The following is a 19,722-nucleotide window of genomic DNA, read 5'->3' as shown; positions in this document are numbered from 1 at the left end:
CGGTGAACAGTGAAATGATTACACTGTGTCAGAGTCGTTCTTTTTAGCCAAATGCATGCTCATCCTGGAACTTGAAAGTCTGCAGAATCTGTCTCTGTTAAAACACTTCTGAGAGGTAAAAACATTTAAAGGCAAGGAGGCAGTAGGAAAAGACAAAAGGGAATAGTGATCTACACACTAAATCTCTCCCCCTTTGAGAATTTTCACGTGTACTCTTCAACGTAATTGAAAATTTTTTTCAGGCTTATGTTCTCTAGAATCTCAAACATAAGCAGGGTTTATTTTATAAATAGTGGAAGTAGTGGCAGAATCACTTCCTTCCTATTACTACTCCCCAACCTTGCTTTATAATTTACACACATGAACAAATGTATTTTCTGCTATTAGTCAGATACAGTGTTAAGATAGAAGATAAGATTATCTCATTCAGCCTTTATAAAAAGCTTATGAAGTAAGTTCTATTATTAACTCCATTTTACAGGAGAAGGAAATTGAAACTTGAAGAGGTCAAGCAACTTATTCAAGATCACATCTCCAGTAGGCCTTAGAAGCAGGATTTGAACCCAGGCAGTCTGATTCTAGGGCTCATGGTTTTGATGAGTGCATCATACTACCTGACCTATGAATGATAAAATGCAATAAATAAACACTTGTTACAATTGGTCCATTATATTCTCAGTAGGTGCTTGGAAATTTTTTTAAATGATCCCTAACAAATTGTTCTTGACCTCAGGTAGATGGCAATTCATAAGACTAAATGAATCAAGTTGTGTGTTTTGGTTTGCTGGGCTTTTTTTAAATTAAGGATTCTTTGAGACCTGTATTAGTTAGTATTGTATTAGTTACTAACATAAGCTTTCTAATTGCAGAGTGCATTAAACTATTTAAGAATGTTGAGGAAAACTAATTATCCACATGTCTCTTCTTTGCAATTAAGGAATGTCTTTTTATGAAAATATTTTAATATACATTTTTTACACTTTGCAGTTTTAATTAGCATATGTTTTTCCAGCAAAAAGAAACTTCAGGTGGAAAGAAATCCTCAAAAGTACTGCTAAAGTGCTTTTTTTTCCACTTTATTTTCCTCCTTTTAGACTCCAGAAACAGCTTCCTCATAAAGCTGACTTCCTTTCTGGAAATGATTTTTGTTTCCAACCATGATGAGAATCCATTTTTTTTCAATCCTTCTCTCTCCCTCCCTCCCTCCCTCTCTCTTTCTCCTTCCCTCCCTCTTTCTTTCTCTCTCCTTTTGCTTTCTCTGTAGTTGCTTGGAGGAAAAAGGGTAGGCGCAGGACAGTGAGAAGAGAGAATTTAGAAAAAAGAATTGTATACCACTGTGCCTGAATATATCTTCTACGTGTGGATAATTACATCCAAGTTGCACTTTTGCCTTTTTACTTCCGTTTTTGGACACCTCTTTTATCATCCAGCCATCTGGGATAGACAAAGCACTGTTGGTGTCCTGAGCGACAGAACTCTGGTAGGGGGCTGGCTGTAAATTGACGTGGCATGGAAATTCTCCGCTAAGTTGTAGCAGCTTGCTAGTTTCTCTAAAATCAGCCTCCTGGAGCTGTAGCTCAATCATGGGTTCAATGACTTTACAGAAAAATGGACAGAAAACGTCTCCAGCTCCTTACTTTGGACCCAAATGTTTTCTTTAGGGGTATCCGTGGCTTCGCTGAAAACAAAATCAAAGCAGTTAGGTCTGTAACTTTCTTTTTGCAACTTAAACAACAGAATTTGCTGCTCTCCCTCCCCTTTCCTGCAATTTAATTCCTTACAGATTTTGCCATGGGGTGCGGACTTAGAAAGCTGGAAGACCCTGATGATAGCAGCCCCGGAAAAATATTTTCTACCCTGAAGAGACCACAAGTGGAAACAAAGACAGAGTTTGCTTACGAATATGTATTGCTGGATTTTACTCTACAAGGTACTTTTTGCTTCTATTTTATTTGTTAAATATTTCAAAGAATAGAGACTACTGTTTTTTTATGTGTGTGGGCTTGTGAGTTGTTAAACTGTTCTTCAATATCAGATTGTATAATCAATCTAACAATAATACTTTGTTTCTTAATTATATTTTAAAAGATTTTTGTTTTGTTTGCTTCTTTTTTTGGTAACATGCCTGATGTGTACTTTCTAAAATTAGGAAAACTGCATGGATATACTTCTTTCATGTTTAAATCAAATACTTATTTGTATAAGGATTTATGAAAAATGTTTGATTTCTAAGACAAACAGCTATAGCCTTAATGACAATTTGTGTTTTGAAAAAGATTTGAAAAGCACAAGAAGGTAGTATGTAGAAAATATTACTTGGATCATGTTGTAGAAGACTGTTAAGACAATTCTAAGATTTTCCAACTGTGTTAAATTGTAAGACTGTGCTAGTCATTTGATATTTTTGACCAAACTAATTAGAAATTTGAAAATACAGTTTTTTTAAAAGGGTAGCATTCTGTAAGGCACTTGCTTCCTTTGCTCAGTGCCCTGTCCTAACAGAGAAACTCTCTGTTCCAGAAAGTTGGAAATACAAATAAACAAGCCCAGATGGCAGCTCTGTGGAATTGAGGCAGCTCGACTTCACAAATACTTTGCCTCATTTCTTTTGGAAACTTTAGAGTACTGTGCAACTGCATAGACAAAACTGCTTTCAAAAAGAACTATAGCTTTAATGATGAGGTACTAAAAATGAAATTCAGAGTGTCTTGTTTGCTGTGAAAGTTCTCAGATATTAGTATTTTAAGTTCTGATTGCAAAGTTATATTTTTAATTCTAATAAGCTACACATTTTATCGGTCCATAGAAAGTTTACACTAACTCATCATGTTGTATATTATCTTAAATTTTTTCTACTTTTTTGTTTATACAAATTCTTTTTTTTTTTTTTGGTTTGCTCTGGAAACAGTGCATCTTTGTGCAAGAAGCAAGAGCAGCCCATTTTTCTTTGTCAAAAATTAAGCTGGCCAGCAAACAAACCTCCCTTCCAGGACATATACAAAATCTGTACATATACCTTTAACATTCCTATTTTTATCCAAGGCTAAGGCTACTAAAAGAAAAATATATTAGTACTCTTTTTAATTATGAAAGTTAAAAATGGATTAAGATAATATTGATAACCAGAGAGGTAACCAAACAATTGTATGAATTTTTTTCTATATTTTTTCCAAAATTATCATTTGAGAATGTATTTGTGATGTGATATTATGTTCACTTCACTGATCTTCCTTGTCAATTATTTTCTAGGACAAGTTTTTGTAAATCCATAGGACACAGGCACACATTCTCCTAAACCTTGAAACCTTGCCTTGCCATAACATTTAGTTCAGGGCCATTTTGATGTGTACTTTAAGATTTGCTGCACAATCCAGCATAGGATCTCACAGGGCTTAAAGTAACTTGAAAAGTTTTTCTGATTCATTTCCTTCCAACAGTGTTAATGTCTCACACAAATTTATATAAATGCAATCATCCTTGAATCAGAAGGGTCTACAGCTTGATTCAAGAGCCACTTTGGTTTTGTTATTATCAAAAGCCCTCCTCTCTGCGAAAGGAGTATCATTCCTACCTTCCACTCTAGGTGCTCAAAGGTGGTGGTAGAGTATGACACAATAAAGTATAGGTATGGGTATAGTGTGTAAATGTGAACACGTAAAGCAGGCACATATTTTGAGGTTGCACCTGGTTTCTATTTGGTACAGATGCCTAGTCTCCTGGTGCCCCATTGCTCTCAAATTCTCCCACATGTTTTAGTTTTAGTTTTTTCCTTGTTTGTTTTTGCCATTGCCTTTGTCTTTGCTTCGGAAGCCAGGGCTCTCAGCCTCAGCCCAGCTCACAAACCACCTCCCAGGTCATAATTTTCCTGTCTTTCTTCTGTTGTCTCTGACCTCCACCTGCCACTCCAGTGTATGCAGAAGTGAGTCAAGAGTCAGGTAAAACATGCCAGCCTTCTGTTTGGCACTGGTAATTTGGTCCTGGGATTGCTGGAAGGAGTACTGAATAGTGGCACCTCTTGCTTCTCAGAGGCCACCACGGAATGAGCATCCTTTGAGGAAACAAAACGGCCTGATGACAACTGTATGTGCTCATGATGAGCCTGTCTCTTACATTATTTTTCTCAGATTTTTCCAGAGGATAGAGAGTAAAGTACCAGTGGGGTCAGGAGGAGGAGACCCTTTGAAAATTCCCATACTGTCCTGTAGTATGGTCATTACAACTATCTTGAACCACTTATTATTTTCCATTCAATTTCATCTCCTCTCCCCCACCAACACAATTTTACAAGTACATTTCAAATAATGTCACAAAAGTTTCCACGATGGTGTACTTACCTGAGGAGAATGAAATGTTATTTTTATCTCAATGTAGAAAGTTTCCAAGTTATATCTCTTTTATTAAAAATGAGATCACTTGTCACCTTCTACTCTCTGCATTCATTTTCTAAGCTCCACCCAGAAAACAAATCAATTTACACCTCCCAGTCTCTCCTTAACTTTCTCTCTCCCCCGCCGCCCTCCACCACCTTTTCTCTCTCCTTCTACTTACCTATCTCACATTTTTTTCTCTTTTATTTTTGACCTTTGAGAGTCATTATTTATATCTCCACAGGAGCAATAATACCATAGTCCTTAAGCATACAAAGCTCTGGAGTCACAGTTCCTGGGTCTTGAATCTAGGCTCTTTCACTAACAAACATATTTGTAAACATTGCTATATTTCAGTTTCCTCATCTGCAAAATGGGGGTTCTAATGTTGCTTATATCATAGAGTTGTTTTAAGGATCAAAGGAGATAATATGAGATAATCTACCTGGAATGGTAGTAAGCACTTGATAAAAGTTAACTGTTATTATCCCTTCTGTGAGAATGCCCTCTGTCTCCACTGCTGGGGACAGCTGGGTCTCTTTACTCCTTTAAACCTAGCTCCTGAAAAAACTTTTTTCACCAATCCATTAAGATAATTAAAACCATTCTGCATTTCTTATTTGATATATAACAGTTAATTATTGGTTACTTATATGTTCACGTCATGCATTTTTTTTTTTTATTCTGGTCATAAAAGTATTCATTTGTGCAACTAAAACTTGTCAAATCTTTCTGGAGTAGATCCTATGTATACTGCTATGCTTAGTATATCAGCAAATATAAGAGAAATAAAAAATGTAATCCCTTCTTTCAAGAAACTTAAAGCTTCCACATGCAGGCTGAATCCTTCTGGAGCTTTATACCAAGTCTATCAACTGCACTAATGAGGTTTCAGTACAATTTTTGTGATACATATATAGTATAGCAATGAATTCTTCCACCACATTCTGATAAGATAACAATTAACAGCTTTTGACTTTTGCTTATCATTGAAAACTTGAAGTTTCTGAGATTTCTTATAGTATATATATATATATATGTCTGTGTTTATGAGAGAATATGGTGCATGTATATAAGTGTGTTACTATAGAATTTCTTAATGAAGGTTAAATTAACTCTGCAAATGATCCAAAAGGATTAGTTTACGCCCTTATACAATCCCAGAAAACAATCTGAATTATAATAGCCTTAAGGATTTTTAGAATAATTATAGCTTTATGAGTAAAAAGACTGTCTACAATACTAGAAACTCAACAGAAGGAAGGATGGTAGCTTTCTTATTTGAATTTCTAGTAAAATAACATAAAATATATTGAGTAAAATTTTGCTAGTCTCTAGCTCATTCCATTATTATTAGAGCAAGAAACTCTATTTGTCTTTCATCATAACCATTAACAGCAATATTATATTTTTATATAATATAAATATAAGATTTATATTTATATATAATATGTAAACATAATACAAATGTTATATTTGTATTCTATAAAAGATATTGATTACTACTGGAAATATAAAGAGGAATAAGAGTTTCTGCCCTCAAATGTTTTATATTCTACTTGTTCAAACTGAACAAGATCATGAACTCCTCAAGATCAGGAATTGTATCTTATCCATCTTTGTATACCTTGTGTCCAGGACAAGGTTTGGCATATGAACAATGGTCAGTGCATTTTGTTGAATGAATGAATGAAAAATTACAATAGAGAGTAAATGTGGAGGAAATCATTTGCTACAAGAAGTGTCAGAAAAAGGAGAATTTTGAGTAGACTCTGTTGGAACTTGAGTTAGGACTTTAACTGACCTTTGAAGAAAAAGTAGGGGCTAGATAAACAGAAAAAGATTAAGAGGTTGAGGCATTTTCAAGGACTAGTGTACAGAGCAAAGAGCTAAAGAAAGTTTTGTAGGGGAAAAGCAGAAAATAAGGTTGAAAGTCAATGGAGTATGGAAAGGATCTGACAGCTTGGCTAAGGAGTTAAGACTCAATTCTGTGGAGGATGAATATCCTTATCCCCAAGAATATTTTTAAACAAGTAGTTGATAGTTGCAGAAAAGTGTTTTAAGAAGATTGATGTGGGATTGCAGTGAGGGGAGATGGAGGCAAGAAGAAGAGTTACGAGATTGCTTGTGGTGGTCAAGGCTAATGATAAGGACCTACAGGTGAAAGGCAGCAAGGGGATGGGATGCAAGGAGCAGATATGACAGATGTCATCATGGGGAAACTGATTTAGCCTGTAATTAGCCGGACGTGAAGGAACAGAAATAATAAGGAATCCAGGGTGACTTCTTAATTCTGAACCTCAGTGACTATGGAAATAGCAATACCTCTTACAGAATGAGGGCATCCCAAAGGGAACTGGTTTGGAGTCAAAGAGCAGCTCTATTGCAGGCATGTCACCTTTGAGGTTGCAGAGTTGCAACCAAGGTATGGGCTACCATGATCAGGGCTAAGACGCAAGCCAGGTGCTAGTTTGCATGCCCAGTGGCAGGGCAGCAGAACAGCCACTGCTGCCCCCAACTTGAATATTCTGTGGTGGCCTGGAGACTGTCCTGTTCCTGCCTACTATAGCTCGTGCCTGCACAGACTAGTAGGAGGCCTGAAACCAAGCCCATCTGAACCATCTTCATCCTCCCCTATGCCAGAGCACACAGTCCAGGGCCAGGGAATTTCCCATCTCAGTCCACTGCTATTAGCATCTGAACACTCCTCCCAGAAGCCTGAAGTTGGGCCTACCCACCCAGCCGCTACCAATACACCTGGCATTTGCATGCATGCACCACCTACAGACCTAAAGACTGGTCTACCCAGCCCATTGCAGCCACCACCAGCACCAACATGCACCACTCAGGATCCAGAAAGTTGTTCCACCACTGCCACTGCCATCACCCACATCACATCAGCTCTTCAGGGGTCCAAGAACCTGCCCACTCACATTGTCCACTGCTACTACTACTGGCACTGAGAAAGTCATCTGGAGGCCCAAGAATCAGCCCACCTAGATCTGCTAACACCAGTGCCAGTTTTACCTCCCTGGGGCCAAACAGGAACTCTCAGCCCACAGCTACCACTACCGGGGCCCAAAGACTAGCCCACCTGGCAACCTAGTTCCCAGAAAAACTTCTCCACAGCCTCCATTAATAACCACACCCTAAGCCACCAAGGAAATCACAAATACCAGTGATGCTGTTTACAGCCAAATAAATAATACAGAGACTACACTACTGCATGCACTCAGCATCAAAGTCAAAGTACTCTACCCAACCAACACCATAGATGCAACTTCAGGAAAGGAAATCAAGAAATTTCTTGAAACAAATGAAAATAGAAGTACAACATACCAAAACTTCTAGGATACAGCAAAAGTAATACTAAGAGGGTATATAGCAATAAACTTCTACATTAAAAAAATTCAACAATTTTAAATAAGTAATCTAACAATGCACCTCAAAGTACTAGAAAAGCAAGAGCAAACCAAACCCAAAATAAAAAAGAAGAAATAATACAGATCAGAGTAGAACTAAATGAAATAGAGACCAAAAAAAATACAATTATCAATAAAGTGAAAAGTCAGTTCTTCCAAAAGATAAACAAAATTGATAAACTTCTAACTAGACTAACCAAGAAAAGTCCAAACAAACAAAATCAGAAATGAAAAATAAGACATTATAACTGATGCCACAGAAATGCAAAAGATCATCAGAGACTATTAAGAACAAGTATATGCTAACAAACTGGAAAACTTAGAGGAAATTGATAAATTTCTAGATACATATAACTTACCAAGCTTGAATCAGGAATAAATAGAAAACCTAAACAGACCAATAAGTAGCAAGATTAAATCAGTAACAAAAAAAAAAAAATCTCCCAACAAAGAAAAGTCAAGACAAAAAGATTCACTGCTGAATTCTACCAAACATGTAAAGAAGAACTAATTGAAATCCTCCTCAATCTATCCCAAAAAAAATTGGAGGAGGAAATTTTCCCTGACTCATTCTATAAGGTCAGCATCACCCTGATACCAAAATCAGACAAAGACATGACAAAAAAAGAAACCATAGACCAATATACTGATAAACATAGATGCAAAAATCCTCAAAAAAAATTCTAGCAAATCAAATTCAATAACACATCAAAAAGATAATATACCATAATCAGTGGGATTTATATCAGGGATGCAAGGATGTTTTAACATATGCAAATCAATAAATGTGACACACTCACATCAATAGAATGAAGGACAAAATTCCTATGATCACCTCAATAGATGCAGAACATGCATTTGATAAAATTGAATATCCATTCATGATAAAAACTCTCAAGAAACTAGGCATAGAATGAATATATTGCAACACAATAAAGGCCACATATGACAAACCCAGTGCTAAAAGGAAAACTACAAAACACTGATGAAAGAAATTTGTTGACCATGCTCGGTGGCTCAACCTGTAATCCCAGCACTTCGGGAGGCTGAGGCAAGTGGATTGCCCAAGCCCATGGGTTCGAGACCAGCCCGGGCAACTTGGCAAGACCTCGTCTCTACAATACATAAAAAATTATCTGGGCGTGGTAACGCACACCTATAGTTCCAGCTACTTGGAAGGCTGGGGTGAAAGGATTGCCAGAGCCCCGCAGGTCGACACTGGGGTAGCCATGAGCATACCACTGCACTCCAGCCTGGGCATCAGAGTGAGACTCCAACTCAAAAAACAAAAAAAACAAAGAAATATTTGTTTAAGAAACAGAGTCTTGCTCTGTTGCCCAGGCTGGAGTGCAGTGATGTGATCATAGTTCAGCAGCCTCAAACTCCTGGACTCAAGAGATTATCCTGCCTCAGTCTCCCAAATAGCTAGAACTATAGCCATGGCATGCATCACCACACCTGGCTAATTTTTAATTATTTTTTAATAGGCTAGTCTCAAGCCCCTGACCTCAAGCTATTCTCCCACCTCAGCCCTCCCAAAGCACTAGGATTGTAGGTTGAACCACCATGCCTATCCAGAAGAATTAATATTATTAAAATGACCATACTGCCCAAAGCAATCTATAGAGTCAAGGCAATCCCTATCAAAATACCAATGTCATTTTTCACAGAAATCAGGAAAAAAAATCCTAAAGTTTGTATGGGTGGAACCAAAGAAGAGCCAAAATAGATAAATCTACATATTTACAACCAACTGATTTTTGACCAAAGTTTGAAGAACATATACCGGAGAAAGGACATCTGCTTCAATAAATCAATAAATGGTGCTGAGAAAATTAGATATCCATATGAAAAAGAATTAAACTGTACCCCTATTTCTCACTGTATACATAAATCAACTCAAGATGAACTAAAGACTTGAACATAAGACCTGAAACCATCAAACTGCTAGAAGAAAACAGGGAAAACACTTCAGGACATTGATCTGGACAAAGATTTTATGGCTAAGATCTCAAAAACACAGACAACTAAAACAAAAATGGATTGTATTAAACTTCAGAGCTTCTGCACAGCAAAGGAAACAATCAACAAAGTAAAGAGACATTCTTGCGCTTTGGGAGGCTGAGGTGAGTGGATTGCCTGAGCCCGTGGGTTCGAGACCTGCCTGGGCAACTTGGCGAGACCTCATCTGTACAATAAATCAAAAAAAATTGGCTGGGCATGGTAGCGCACGCCTGTAGTTCTAGCTACTTGGAAGGCTGAGGTGGAAGGATTGCCGGTGCCCAGCAGGTTGAGGCTGCAGTGGCCGGGAGCGGCCACTGCACTCCAGTCTGGGCTACTGAGTGAAACTCCAACTCAACCAAAAAAAAAAAGAAAAAAGAGAGAGACATCCCAAATGAGAGAAAATATTTGCAAACTATTCATCTGACAAAGGACTAATATCCAGAATATATACAAGAGACTCAACAACAACAACAAATAATAATAATAATACTCCCATTAAAAAGTGATACCTTTTGGATATTTGTCCCTTCCAAATCTTATGTTGAAATGTGATCTCAAGTGTTGGGGGGGGGGCGGGCGGCGCTGGCCGGAGGTGTTTCCATCATGGGGGTGGATCCCTCCACCATGGCTTGATGCACTCCCCACTATGATGAGTGAATCTCATTCTATAGGTTCCTGTGAGACTGGTTTAAAAGAGTCTGGCACCACCCTCTCCTTTCTCTCTCTTGCCATGTGACTTGCCTGTTCCTATTCACTTGAAGCCATGACTAAAAGCTTCCTGAGGTCTTGCTAGAAACAGATGCTGGTGCTGTGTTTCTTGTACAGTTGGCAGAACCTTGAACCACATAAATCTCATTTCTTTATAAATTACCCAGTCTCAAGTATCCTTTATAACAATGAAAAATGGACTACCACAATGGGCAAAGACCATGAATAGACAATTCCCAAAAGACATACAAATAACCAACAGGTACATGAAAAAAAATGTTCAACATCACTAATCATCAGGGAAATGAAAATCAAAACCACAACAAGATATCATTTTACCCCAGCTAGAATGGCTATTAATAAAAAAGACAAACAGATGCTGGTGAGGATGTGGAGAAAAGGAAACTCATACACTGCTGGTGGGAATCTAAATTAGTACAACCACTATGAAAACAGTATGGAAATTCCCCAGAAAACTAAAATCAGAACTATCATACAATTCAGCAATCCCACTACTGAGTATCTAGCCAGAGGAAATTCGTATATCAAAGGGATATCTTTGCTCACATGTTTATTACAGCACTACTCACAATAACAGAGATGTGGAATCAACAGACTAATAGATAAAGATAATCTTATATCTACATCTATACACACACACACACACACACACACACACACACACACACACACACACACACACTGGAATACTATTTGGCCATAAAAAAAAAAAAATGAAATCATATCACTTGCAACAAAATGGATGGAACTGAAGTTTATTATGTTAAGTGAAATAACCCATGCACATAAAGACAAATATGGCATGTTCTCACTCATTCAAGGGGGGAAGAAACAGAATTTATTTATTTAAAATTGTGTATTTATTCTCACATGTTTAAACTTCAGTCACTTCCATTTAAAGTACTTTCTTTTTTTTTTTTTTTTGAGTTGGAGTCTCACTCTGTCGCCCAGACTGCAGTGCAGTGGCCGCTCCCGGCCACCGCAGCCTCGACCAGCTGGGCTCCGGCGGTCCTTCCGCCTCAGCCTTCCAAGTAGCCAGAATTACAGGCATGCGCTACCACGCCCGGCTGATTTTTTTAAAATTTATTGCAGAGATGAGCTCTCGCTGCCCAGGCGGATTTCAAACCCACGGGCTCAGGCAATCCACTCACCTCAGCCTCACAAAGGTGCGGGATTACAGGCTGAGCCACCGAGCCCAGCTTAAAGTACTTTCCATTGACACCATACCCCTATCAAGGTGCTTTTTCCACTGCTCAAAACAGTTTTTGAACTCGTCAATTTTGATGCCTTTTAGTGCTTCTGCCATTTTTCTTTCACCTCTTCCACATCAGCATAAATGTTTCCCTTGGAGGATTTTTTTTTTCTTCCCAGAAAAGCAAACAAAAAAAAAGTTTCTCGGGGTAAGATTGGGTGAATAAAGAGGATGGGATATAGTGATCATGTTATTTTTGGTCAAAAACTGCTGAACACTCAGCACAGTGTGGGCAGGTGTGCTCCTAGGTCACCCATCATGAAATGGCCAAATGCATTGAAAGAATCTCCAAAAAACAAAATTTACTGAAGCCAAACACAGCCTCTCACAACACTAGCTGGCACACTGATGCCGATGGGTTCCTAGAACGTTTACCTAGCAGGGGAAGCCTGTACTACAAGGGGGCCACCATCCAAAATATAATTCCCTTTTTTAGGGGTCCCCTCTTATATGTGGAAGTTAAAAAAGGTGACCACAAAGGTAAAGAGTTGAATGACAGATACTTGAGACTGGGAAGTGTGAGTAGATGGCAGAGGGGGATGAAGAGATATAGGTTAATGGGCACAAACATAGTGAGAGGAAAGGTATAAGTTATATTGTACAACAACAGTGCAGAGTGACTATATAATTAACAATATATTTTGAATATGCTTTTTTATGTCATTCTTTTTTTGTTGTCGTTTTATGAGTTGGAGTCTCACTCTGTTACCCAGGCTGAAGTGCAGTGGCACATTCAAGGCCACTTCAGCGTTGACCTGCTGGGTTCCAGCAATCCTTCCTCCTCAGCGTTCCAAGTAGCCGGAACTACAGATGCGCACTACCATGCCCAGCTAATTTTTTTATTTTATTGTAGAGACGAGGGCTCGCCAAGTTGCCTGGGTTGGTCTTGAACCCATGGGCTCAGGTAATCCACTAGCCTCAGCCTCCCAAAATGCTGGGATTACAGGCTGAGCCACCGAGCCCAGCCTGTTTTTTTTATTTTTATTTAAGTTATGAAGTACAGTTCAGGGTTTGGTATACAAATGGTCATTGTGTCAGTAAAGTTTGGGCATCACTTTGATTCCCACTTCACCTGGTTTGAGATCGGGTACCCCTATTGATGTAGTGTGTCCCCTCTCCCTCCCCTGGCAGTTTCCCACTACTGCCATTCCCTTTTTTATAGCATGATAATTGTTCAGGGTCCACTTATGAGTGAGAACATGTGGTACTCACTCAGTTCTTTGTTTCTGTGGTAGATCACTAGGTATTATAGACTCTAAGTCCATCCAAATTGCTCCGAAGTTCATAATTTTATCCTTCTTTGTGGCTGCATAATATTCCATTGTGTGTATGTACCACATTTTTTTAATCCAATCCTCTTTTGATGGGTAGCATGGTATATTCCATGTTTTTTGCCATTGTGAATAATATTGCAATAAACATGTGTGTGCAGGTATCTTTTTCATAGAGTGATTTGAGTTCCTCCAGATATATTCCCAGAAAGGGAATTGCAGGGTCATATGGAAGTTGATTTTTAGATCTTTTAGGAATCACCAAACTGTTTTCCACAGAGGTTGTACTAGTTTACGCTCCCACCAACAATGTAGTAATGTTCCCTTTTCCCTGCAGCCTCTCCAGCATCTATTGTTTTTTGAGTTATGAATATGCTTAATTCAAAGAAGAGAGGACTTGAAATTGTTCCCAACACATAGAAATGATAAGTACTCAAAGTGATGGATACCTCAGATACACTGACCTGATCATTACACATTCCAAGAGTGTAATAAACTATTACATGTACTCCAAAATATGTAAAATATTATGTATCAATTTTTAAAGCTGCAGTTATAGTACTTCAAATAAAAATATTAATGAGTGACTATAAAGATGGCAGCCTTCATTAACAGCATAAAAGAGAACACAATTCAGATGTTATTTATAAGTAGTTTATATTTCGAAGTTAATGAAAACACTTTGACAAGTAGAGTAAATCAGATACTCCCTTTAATATCCATACATTAAAATGCCTTAACAATTTATCATAGCGTAAAAGCTATAACCCAGCTCATGTCTGAATTATTACAAATTCTAATAAATGTAATCCAAATCAATGAGGTTTTTACTTTCCTGTAGGTACTGGAGTGTATTGGCTATGGAGTCATTTTGTCTGGGTTCAATTACAACCTCACCACTTACCAGGATTTGGCAATTACCCAATCCCTCTCTTCTTGAGTTTCCTTACCTGACAATAATGATTATACCTACCTTGTGGGATTTAAGTAAGGATTAATTAGAATTGACATGTAAAACACTTAATATATTGCCTGGCACAAAATATGCTCTTGGTATATGTTACTTTATTGTTATTTTCTGTAACTGCTAGATATAATATAGAGATTGACAATCTACTGCCTTTTGAAAATACGGTAAAATTACTCACTATTGGTTTTACATTGTATTTTTATCTGAGGAAACAATGTTGCATAAATATTTCAAAAATGCATACCAATCTTCAGAGGTAAATTGGTGGAAAGAACATATGTATGTCTTGGACTATTTTTATAGAATTACATCATCAGAGCAAAATTTTAGCATTGAACAAGTTCTTAGCTTTAAGCCAGAATGTAACTTTTTCTGCTTTTAAAATCTGATCTTTGTCTATGAAACTTTTAAGCAAAGGAACATTAAAAAGTCTATATTTTATTTTAGAAACTTTAAGAATATATGAAAGATTGTTGCTTAACATTTGGCATGTTTTAATTTTAATAATAAACCCACTTTGCACAGTTTTCAAAGTAATTATAAAATACTTTCTTTCATGTGTTCCTAAAGTAGGCTTGTGTGATATAGAAAGCTTTTATGTAGCACCAATTTAACAGCAACCGACCACACCCATTAAAGCTATAAATAACACCATTTGTTCCCTTCCCCAAAGAATTGAGACAGAACTGCTGGTGGTTGGAGAGCTAAGAAGAGCAAGAAGTCTTGCAGCTGCTGCTAACTGCCTGTGCTGTTCAAATTCTAGCCAAACGACCACCAGCTCCCCCTTAATTTCCTGTGTTTAAAAAGTAATAGTGCCTCTGAAGTTACTGCTGCAGCATAAAGACATCAAATCAAAGACTTGGCTTCAAACATAATCATTCCCTCTGCTGAGAATGGATGAAAATCCCTCAGTCTCTATGCACAACTCTCCTTCACGTCTCAAGGCTGGACCAGGCTTGAATTCCTAACAAGCTCCTAACAGCCTTCCACTTTCATTTCAGCACAGTTTTTATATCATCAAGAATCAAGGGCATTACATGAAAGGAATTCTCCACAACTTTCTCACATTTGTTGTTCCTCTTCTTGCTCCTGAGTTTACCATTCTTGAATGATGATGGCATGTTTATAAGTCCCTCTGTCTTTTGTTTACAGCAATGTCCCAACAAGGAGGACAACTTGTTAACAGAGTGAACCTCAGCCTTGCTATCACCATCGTTCTCCCATCCCTGTTAATGAGGAAGAAGTGAATCACTTTTTCTGTGGTCTGAGGCTGAATACTGTCCAAGATGGCCTAGATGGCCTGACCTGGACCTGGGCAGCCTCTGGTCTATTAGAATCCCTGGGGTGACCCAGAGCAGAAGTTACAAACCAGTGGGGCACAGGCCATATTCAGCCTTCAGACTGGTCTCACTTAGGGTGTACAGTGTCAACATCATTTAATTAATCAGTTGGAGGAATTAGTCACTTTTTTAAATTGGGAGTTTTTTTAAAATTTGGATGAGGTCTTGCCATGTTGGCCAGGCTTATCTCGAACTCCTGGCCTCAATCAATCCTCCTCTTCAAGCTCCCAAAGTGCTAGAGTCATAGACATGAGTCATCACGCCCGGCCAAAATTGGGAGATACAATATAAGAATCGGATCCCCTTCCACTGTGGGAACTTTTCTGTCCTTTCAATAAATCCTGCTTTAAAAAAACAAAAACAAATTGGATTTGGAGGTTTTTTCATTAGAAGATCCAAAGATCTGAGGCTTACATTCCCACTTGGCAGCACTGGTCCTGGGGCTGCTGTACTCTTTGAGGCTATGAGTGTTCTCCAGGTCCCGCAGTCTCCTCCGGCATAGCTCCCTTCTTTGTCCTATCATCCTGGCACCCGTGGGCATTTGGGTCAGGCATTCAATGAGTAGATCAGTGTGAGTTTGAGACCTCTGATCTGGAGTGTGGGCTGGAAACTCCCGATCTAAGTGTGAGTTGGGGACCCAAGATCTAGAGCGTGAGTTAGGGATCTCAGATCTAGAGTGTGAGTTAGGGACCTCTAATCTAGAATTCTGCAGGTTGGGAACCAGGTCACGTTCTTGAAATGTATTCAAATCCCTACAATGATCTTCCTGGAGATGTTTTAAACCAACAATGACTTACATCTAGGGACAGCTTAATCTGGAACCATCTTCTCAGAGCTGGACCATCAACAAATGGGCAAATCACTGATGTCTATTTGAGTGTTTTAGGTAGACCCTGAGCTCATGTTTTACAGTTTTTATCACAGCAACTTTATGAAAGTTAATACTATTAATTATCCCTATTCCAGAGAGGTAGAATAACTTATTCCAGATTACATACCTAGAATTAACTAGAATGGCATAATCAGGATTTGAACTCAGGCAATTTGCTTCCAGAGCCTAATGCTCTTAAAGAGGGTAGTATGCTGCCTCTTTCCACAGGGAAGGAGCTTACCTAACAAACCAACAGTTGTTGAATGATGTGCCAAATACTTTCTAGGAACAAATATTAATTTGTACAAACTATGTGCCAAATACTTTCTAGGAACAAATATTAATTTATTTAATCCTCCTAACCATATAAGGTGAATTATATTATAGTTATTCTCATTTTGAAAGCATAGCAGAGTTGGGATTTGGATCAAGGTAGTCTGGTCCTAGAGTCTAGGTCCTAAACCACTGCTCCATGAGCACCCTGGAGCTCTTTTAATTGAATATGTTAATGTTTCATTTAGTTGGTCTTTTTAAAAAAGTACTTTTAAAGTACTTACCATAATAATTGTCATCTCTATGCTGGGTACTAAGTATTTATTAAAAGACATTGATCTCCAGATAGGAGTACATGCACATTTGAAAAAATTGAATATTAATGCACAGCAATGGGCCCAAAACAAATGATCTTTACATAAGTTTATGTTAAAGTGTTTGTTAGTAGTGATGGGTGTACAGTAATTTTTTCTCTCCTTATAACTTTTCTCAATTTCTCAGTTTGTAATTCCTCCAAAATTCCCTTTCATGTGTGTGTATGTGTGTTTATTGCATTAACATTTCTTTTGTGCTGAGACTCATGATAATATCCTTACTTTATTGAGAGCACAAGAGGATATGGATTAGACCAGAAAAGGAGGATTTATTCCATTGACACAAATTTTCTCTGTCATCATCAGAGATGAGGTGTTCCTCAGAAGTACATTCTCAACCTGAAACCTCTTTAAGCATCAATTTTATTCTAGTATAGCTATCTTCTTGGTAATTATTTTAACATGTTGCATAACTCTGCCTTTGAAAATGATGCTCTGAAACAACAGAATTTGAAGGGGCAATGATTTTGTCACTATTATCAATTTGGGCCCATGACACGTGCAAAGCCCTCTACATGGCGCCAGACTATAATGTTTTCACAGTTCTTATACCTAGTTTTGGAATTCATTTTATACCTTCTGGTGTCTTCTGTCTGTTTTGCTGTTATCATTGTTTCCTTGCTACTTCTAACCCAGTGGGTCTCCAAACCTCCACCAAACAACTTGGCACTGGACATGAAATACTCTTAGTTTGTATACACAGACACAGAATTAAATAACATTATTTCTCACAGACAGAAAACTGTACCCTTTTCAATTGTTTTAAGCCTTCCAGTCAGTTTGGAGTTAATGTGTCTTCAAAACTTCTCTAATGGCCAATTTTCCTTTCAACAAAGAGAGAATAGAACTGTGGCTCAAGAGTCTTTGGCAGATGACAGCATCTAGCTAAAATTTAAGAAATGTCTTTTTCATTGTATTTATTTGTATGATAGCTTTCTACTTAAGATATATAAATCTGGTTTTATGGTCATATAAATGATATAAATTCTTTCTGAAATAAATTTATTTGGTTTGAGGTGAAAATTAAAAGTAAAATTTAAGGATATGGAGGTATAGTTGGTATTCAGAGGTGACCAAAATTGTGAAAATGTACTCAAATGACTAAAGTTTGGAAAACACCACCCCAGTTCAATAAGCGGTTGGTTGAGAGTGTTGCTGGGGGTAGGTGGGTGGCTCCATACTTTTCTTATGGGAAAAGTGGATGGACTTTTAGAGAACTTCTTTTGGGCAAAGTGAGGGGTTATTTGTACTAGATTTTTGAGGTTACTGGCAGTCTGCTTTTCAGTTAAGTGGAACAAAGATCTCTTTCACCTATAAGTTTTTTGCCTTTTTTTAAAAAACCATACAGATAGATCTTTTTTTTAAGCAAGCATATCAGAGTCCTACTCTGCCTTACCACCTGTAGTTTGGGCGAATATTCCTCTGTGTTACTGACCCTTCCATTGCTTAGCCAGAGTCCCTCCTGCCACACCTTCTCTGTGGCAGTCCTTCAGATACATCCAGATAGAGCCCTGTTCCTCATTTTCTATTTTGCACATAGTTGAAGGACACTGTCAGGCTCTTCAAGCACTTTATTATCCGGAGCATTTTCTTTTGAATGTACTCCAGCCTGTTATCGAATGTCTCTAATTTGGCCCATAAGTTGAACACAATTCATGTATTCATTCAACCAATATCAAACATCTATGCACTAAACAATGATCTATGTATTAGAGAGCTAGCAGTGAACAAAGTGTGTATATCCCTGCATTCATAGAGCCTTTAGTCTATTCTGGTGGGAGAGGAGAGATTTTAAACAAGATAATAGGTGAATATACTAGTCTATTCTAATTATTGTTATTTATATGGCAATGAATTCTAAAGCAGGGAACATAGTAATGAAGGTCTGCTCAGCACAGAATTCAGTGAGCCTCCTTCATAAGGAGACGGTTGTTTTTCATACAGTCAATGATCACATTATGTTAACTGTTGGCTTGTAATGAGTTTGTGGTCAGCTAAAGACCCCAGGGTTTCCCTCCTCCTCCTAAATGAATATATATTAAATTAAATTTCTCTCACCTGTGTTTTGAATTTAAGGAAAAAATTTAGAGTTAATCCCTGTTAGATTTTTTTTGGGGGGGTACCTACAATTAGTTTATGTTCCACTAAGAAAGAAAAAGTATACCAATTAAACTATAACTATTTTCTTATCACTTCGTAATTTTATTTTTGACCTATGGCAAAAACTTTTTGAGGTATTTTAAAACATAAACATTTCCTTATATCTTTTACATACATAATAAAAGAAAATTAAGTGAAATAGAGACATTCCTAAAAGTTCCACACACTCAGGACCTGACTCTTCCGAATCACTCTAGACTCAGAGTCCTCACTCCCCCCGTTTTTCCACATAATATTTTCCTGTAGGCTGTCATGAGTATTGGTAATGCTGCATTTCTTTTTTTTCTTTTTTCTTTTTTTTTTTTTTGAGTTGGAGTCTCACTCTGTCGCCCAGGCTGGAGTGCAGTGGCACCCTCACAACCACTGCAGCCTCGACCTGCTGGACTCAGGCAATCCTTAAGTCTCAGCCTTCTAAAGAAGCTGGAATTATAGGCACAAGCCTCAATACCCAGCTAATTTTTTTTATTTATTGTAGAGATGAGGTCTCACCAAGTTGCCCAGGCTGCTCTCGAACCCCTGGGTTCAATCCTCTTGCCTCGGCCTTCCAAAGTGCTGGGATTACAGGCTTGAGCCACCATGCCTGGCTTTGTTTGTTTGTTTGTTTGTTTGTTTGTTTGTTTGTTTTAAAAGATGTGCGGTACAATTCAGGATTAGGTATACAAGTGGTCATCGTACAGGTAGTTTGGGCC

The 19,722-nt window shown here is 37.9% G+C and overlaps 1 protein-coding gene across 1 annotated transcript in view; it reads left to right on the top strand.

The window, feature by feature from the left end:
- Nucleotides 1–1,192: 1,192 nt before the first annotated feature.
- The window catches only part of LOC103272966 (raftlin-2), a 136,897-nt gene continuing 118,367 nt past the window's right edge, over nt 1,193–19,722 (top strand). The window contains exon 1 of the mRNA XM_021718752.1: nt 1,193–1,930. Within this exon, the coding sequence (XP_021574427.1) occupies nt 1,792–1,930 (139 nt within the window). The 5' untranslated portion in view covers nt 1,193–1,791. The remainder of the gene's footprint in view (nt 1,931–19,722) is intronic.

This window comes from Carlito syrichta, unplaced genomic scaffold (genome assembly GCF_000164805.1).
Source record: "Carlito syrichta isolate Samal-C Ts95f unplaced genomic scaffold, Tarsius_syrichta-2.0.1 Scaffold313398, whole genome shotgun sequence".
Classification (NCBI taxonomy): domain Eukaryota; kingdom Metazoa; phylum Chordata; class Mammalia; order Primates; family Tarsiidae; genus Carlito; species Carlito syrichta.
Note: the sequence above shows the minus strand (reverse complement) of the source record. Positions and strands in the feature narration are given on the sequence as shown.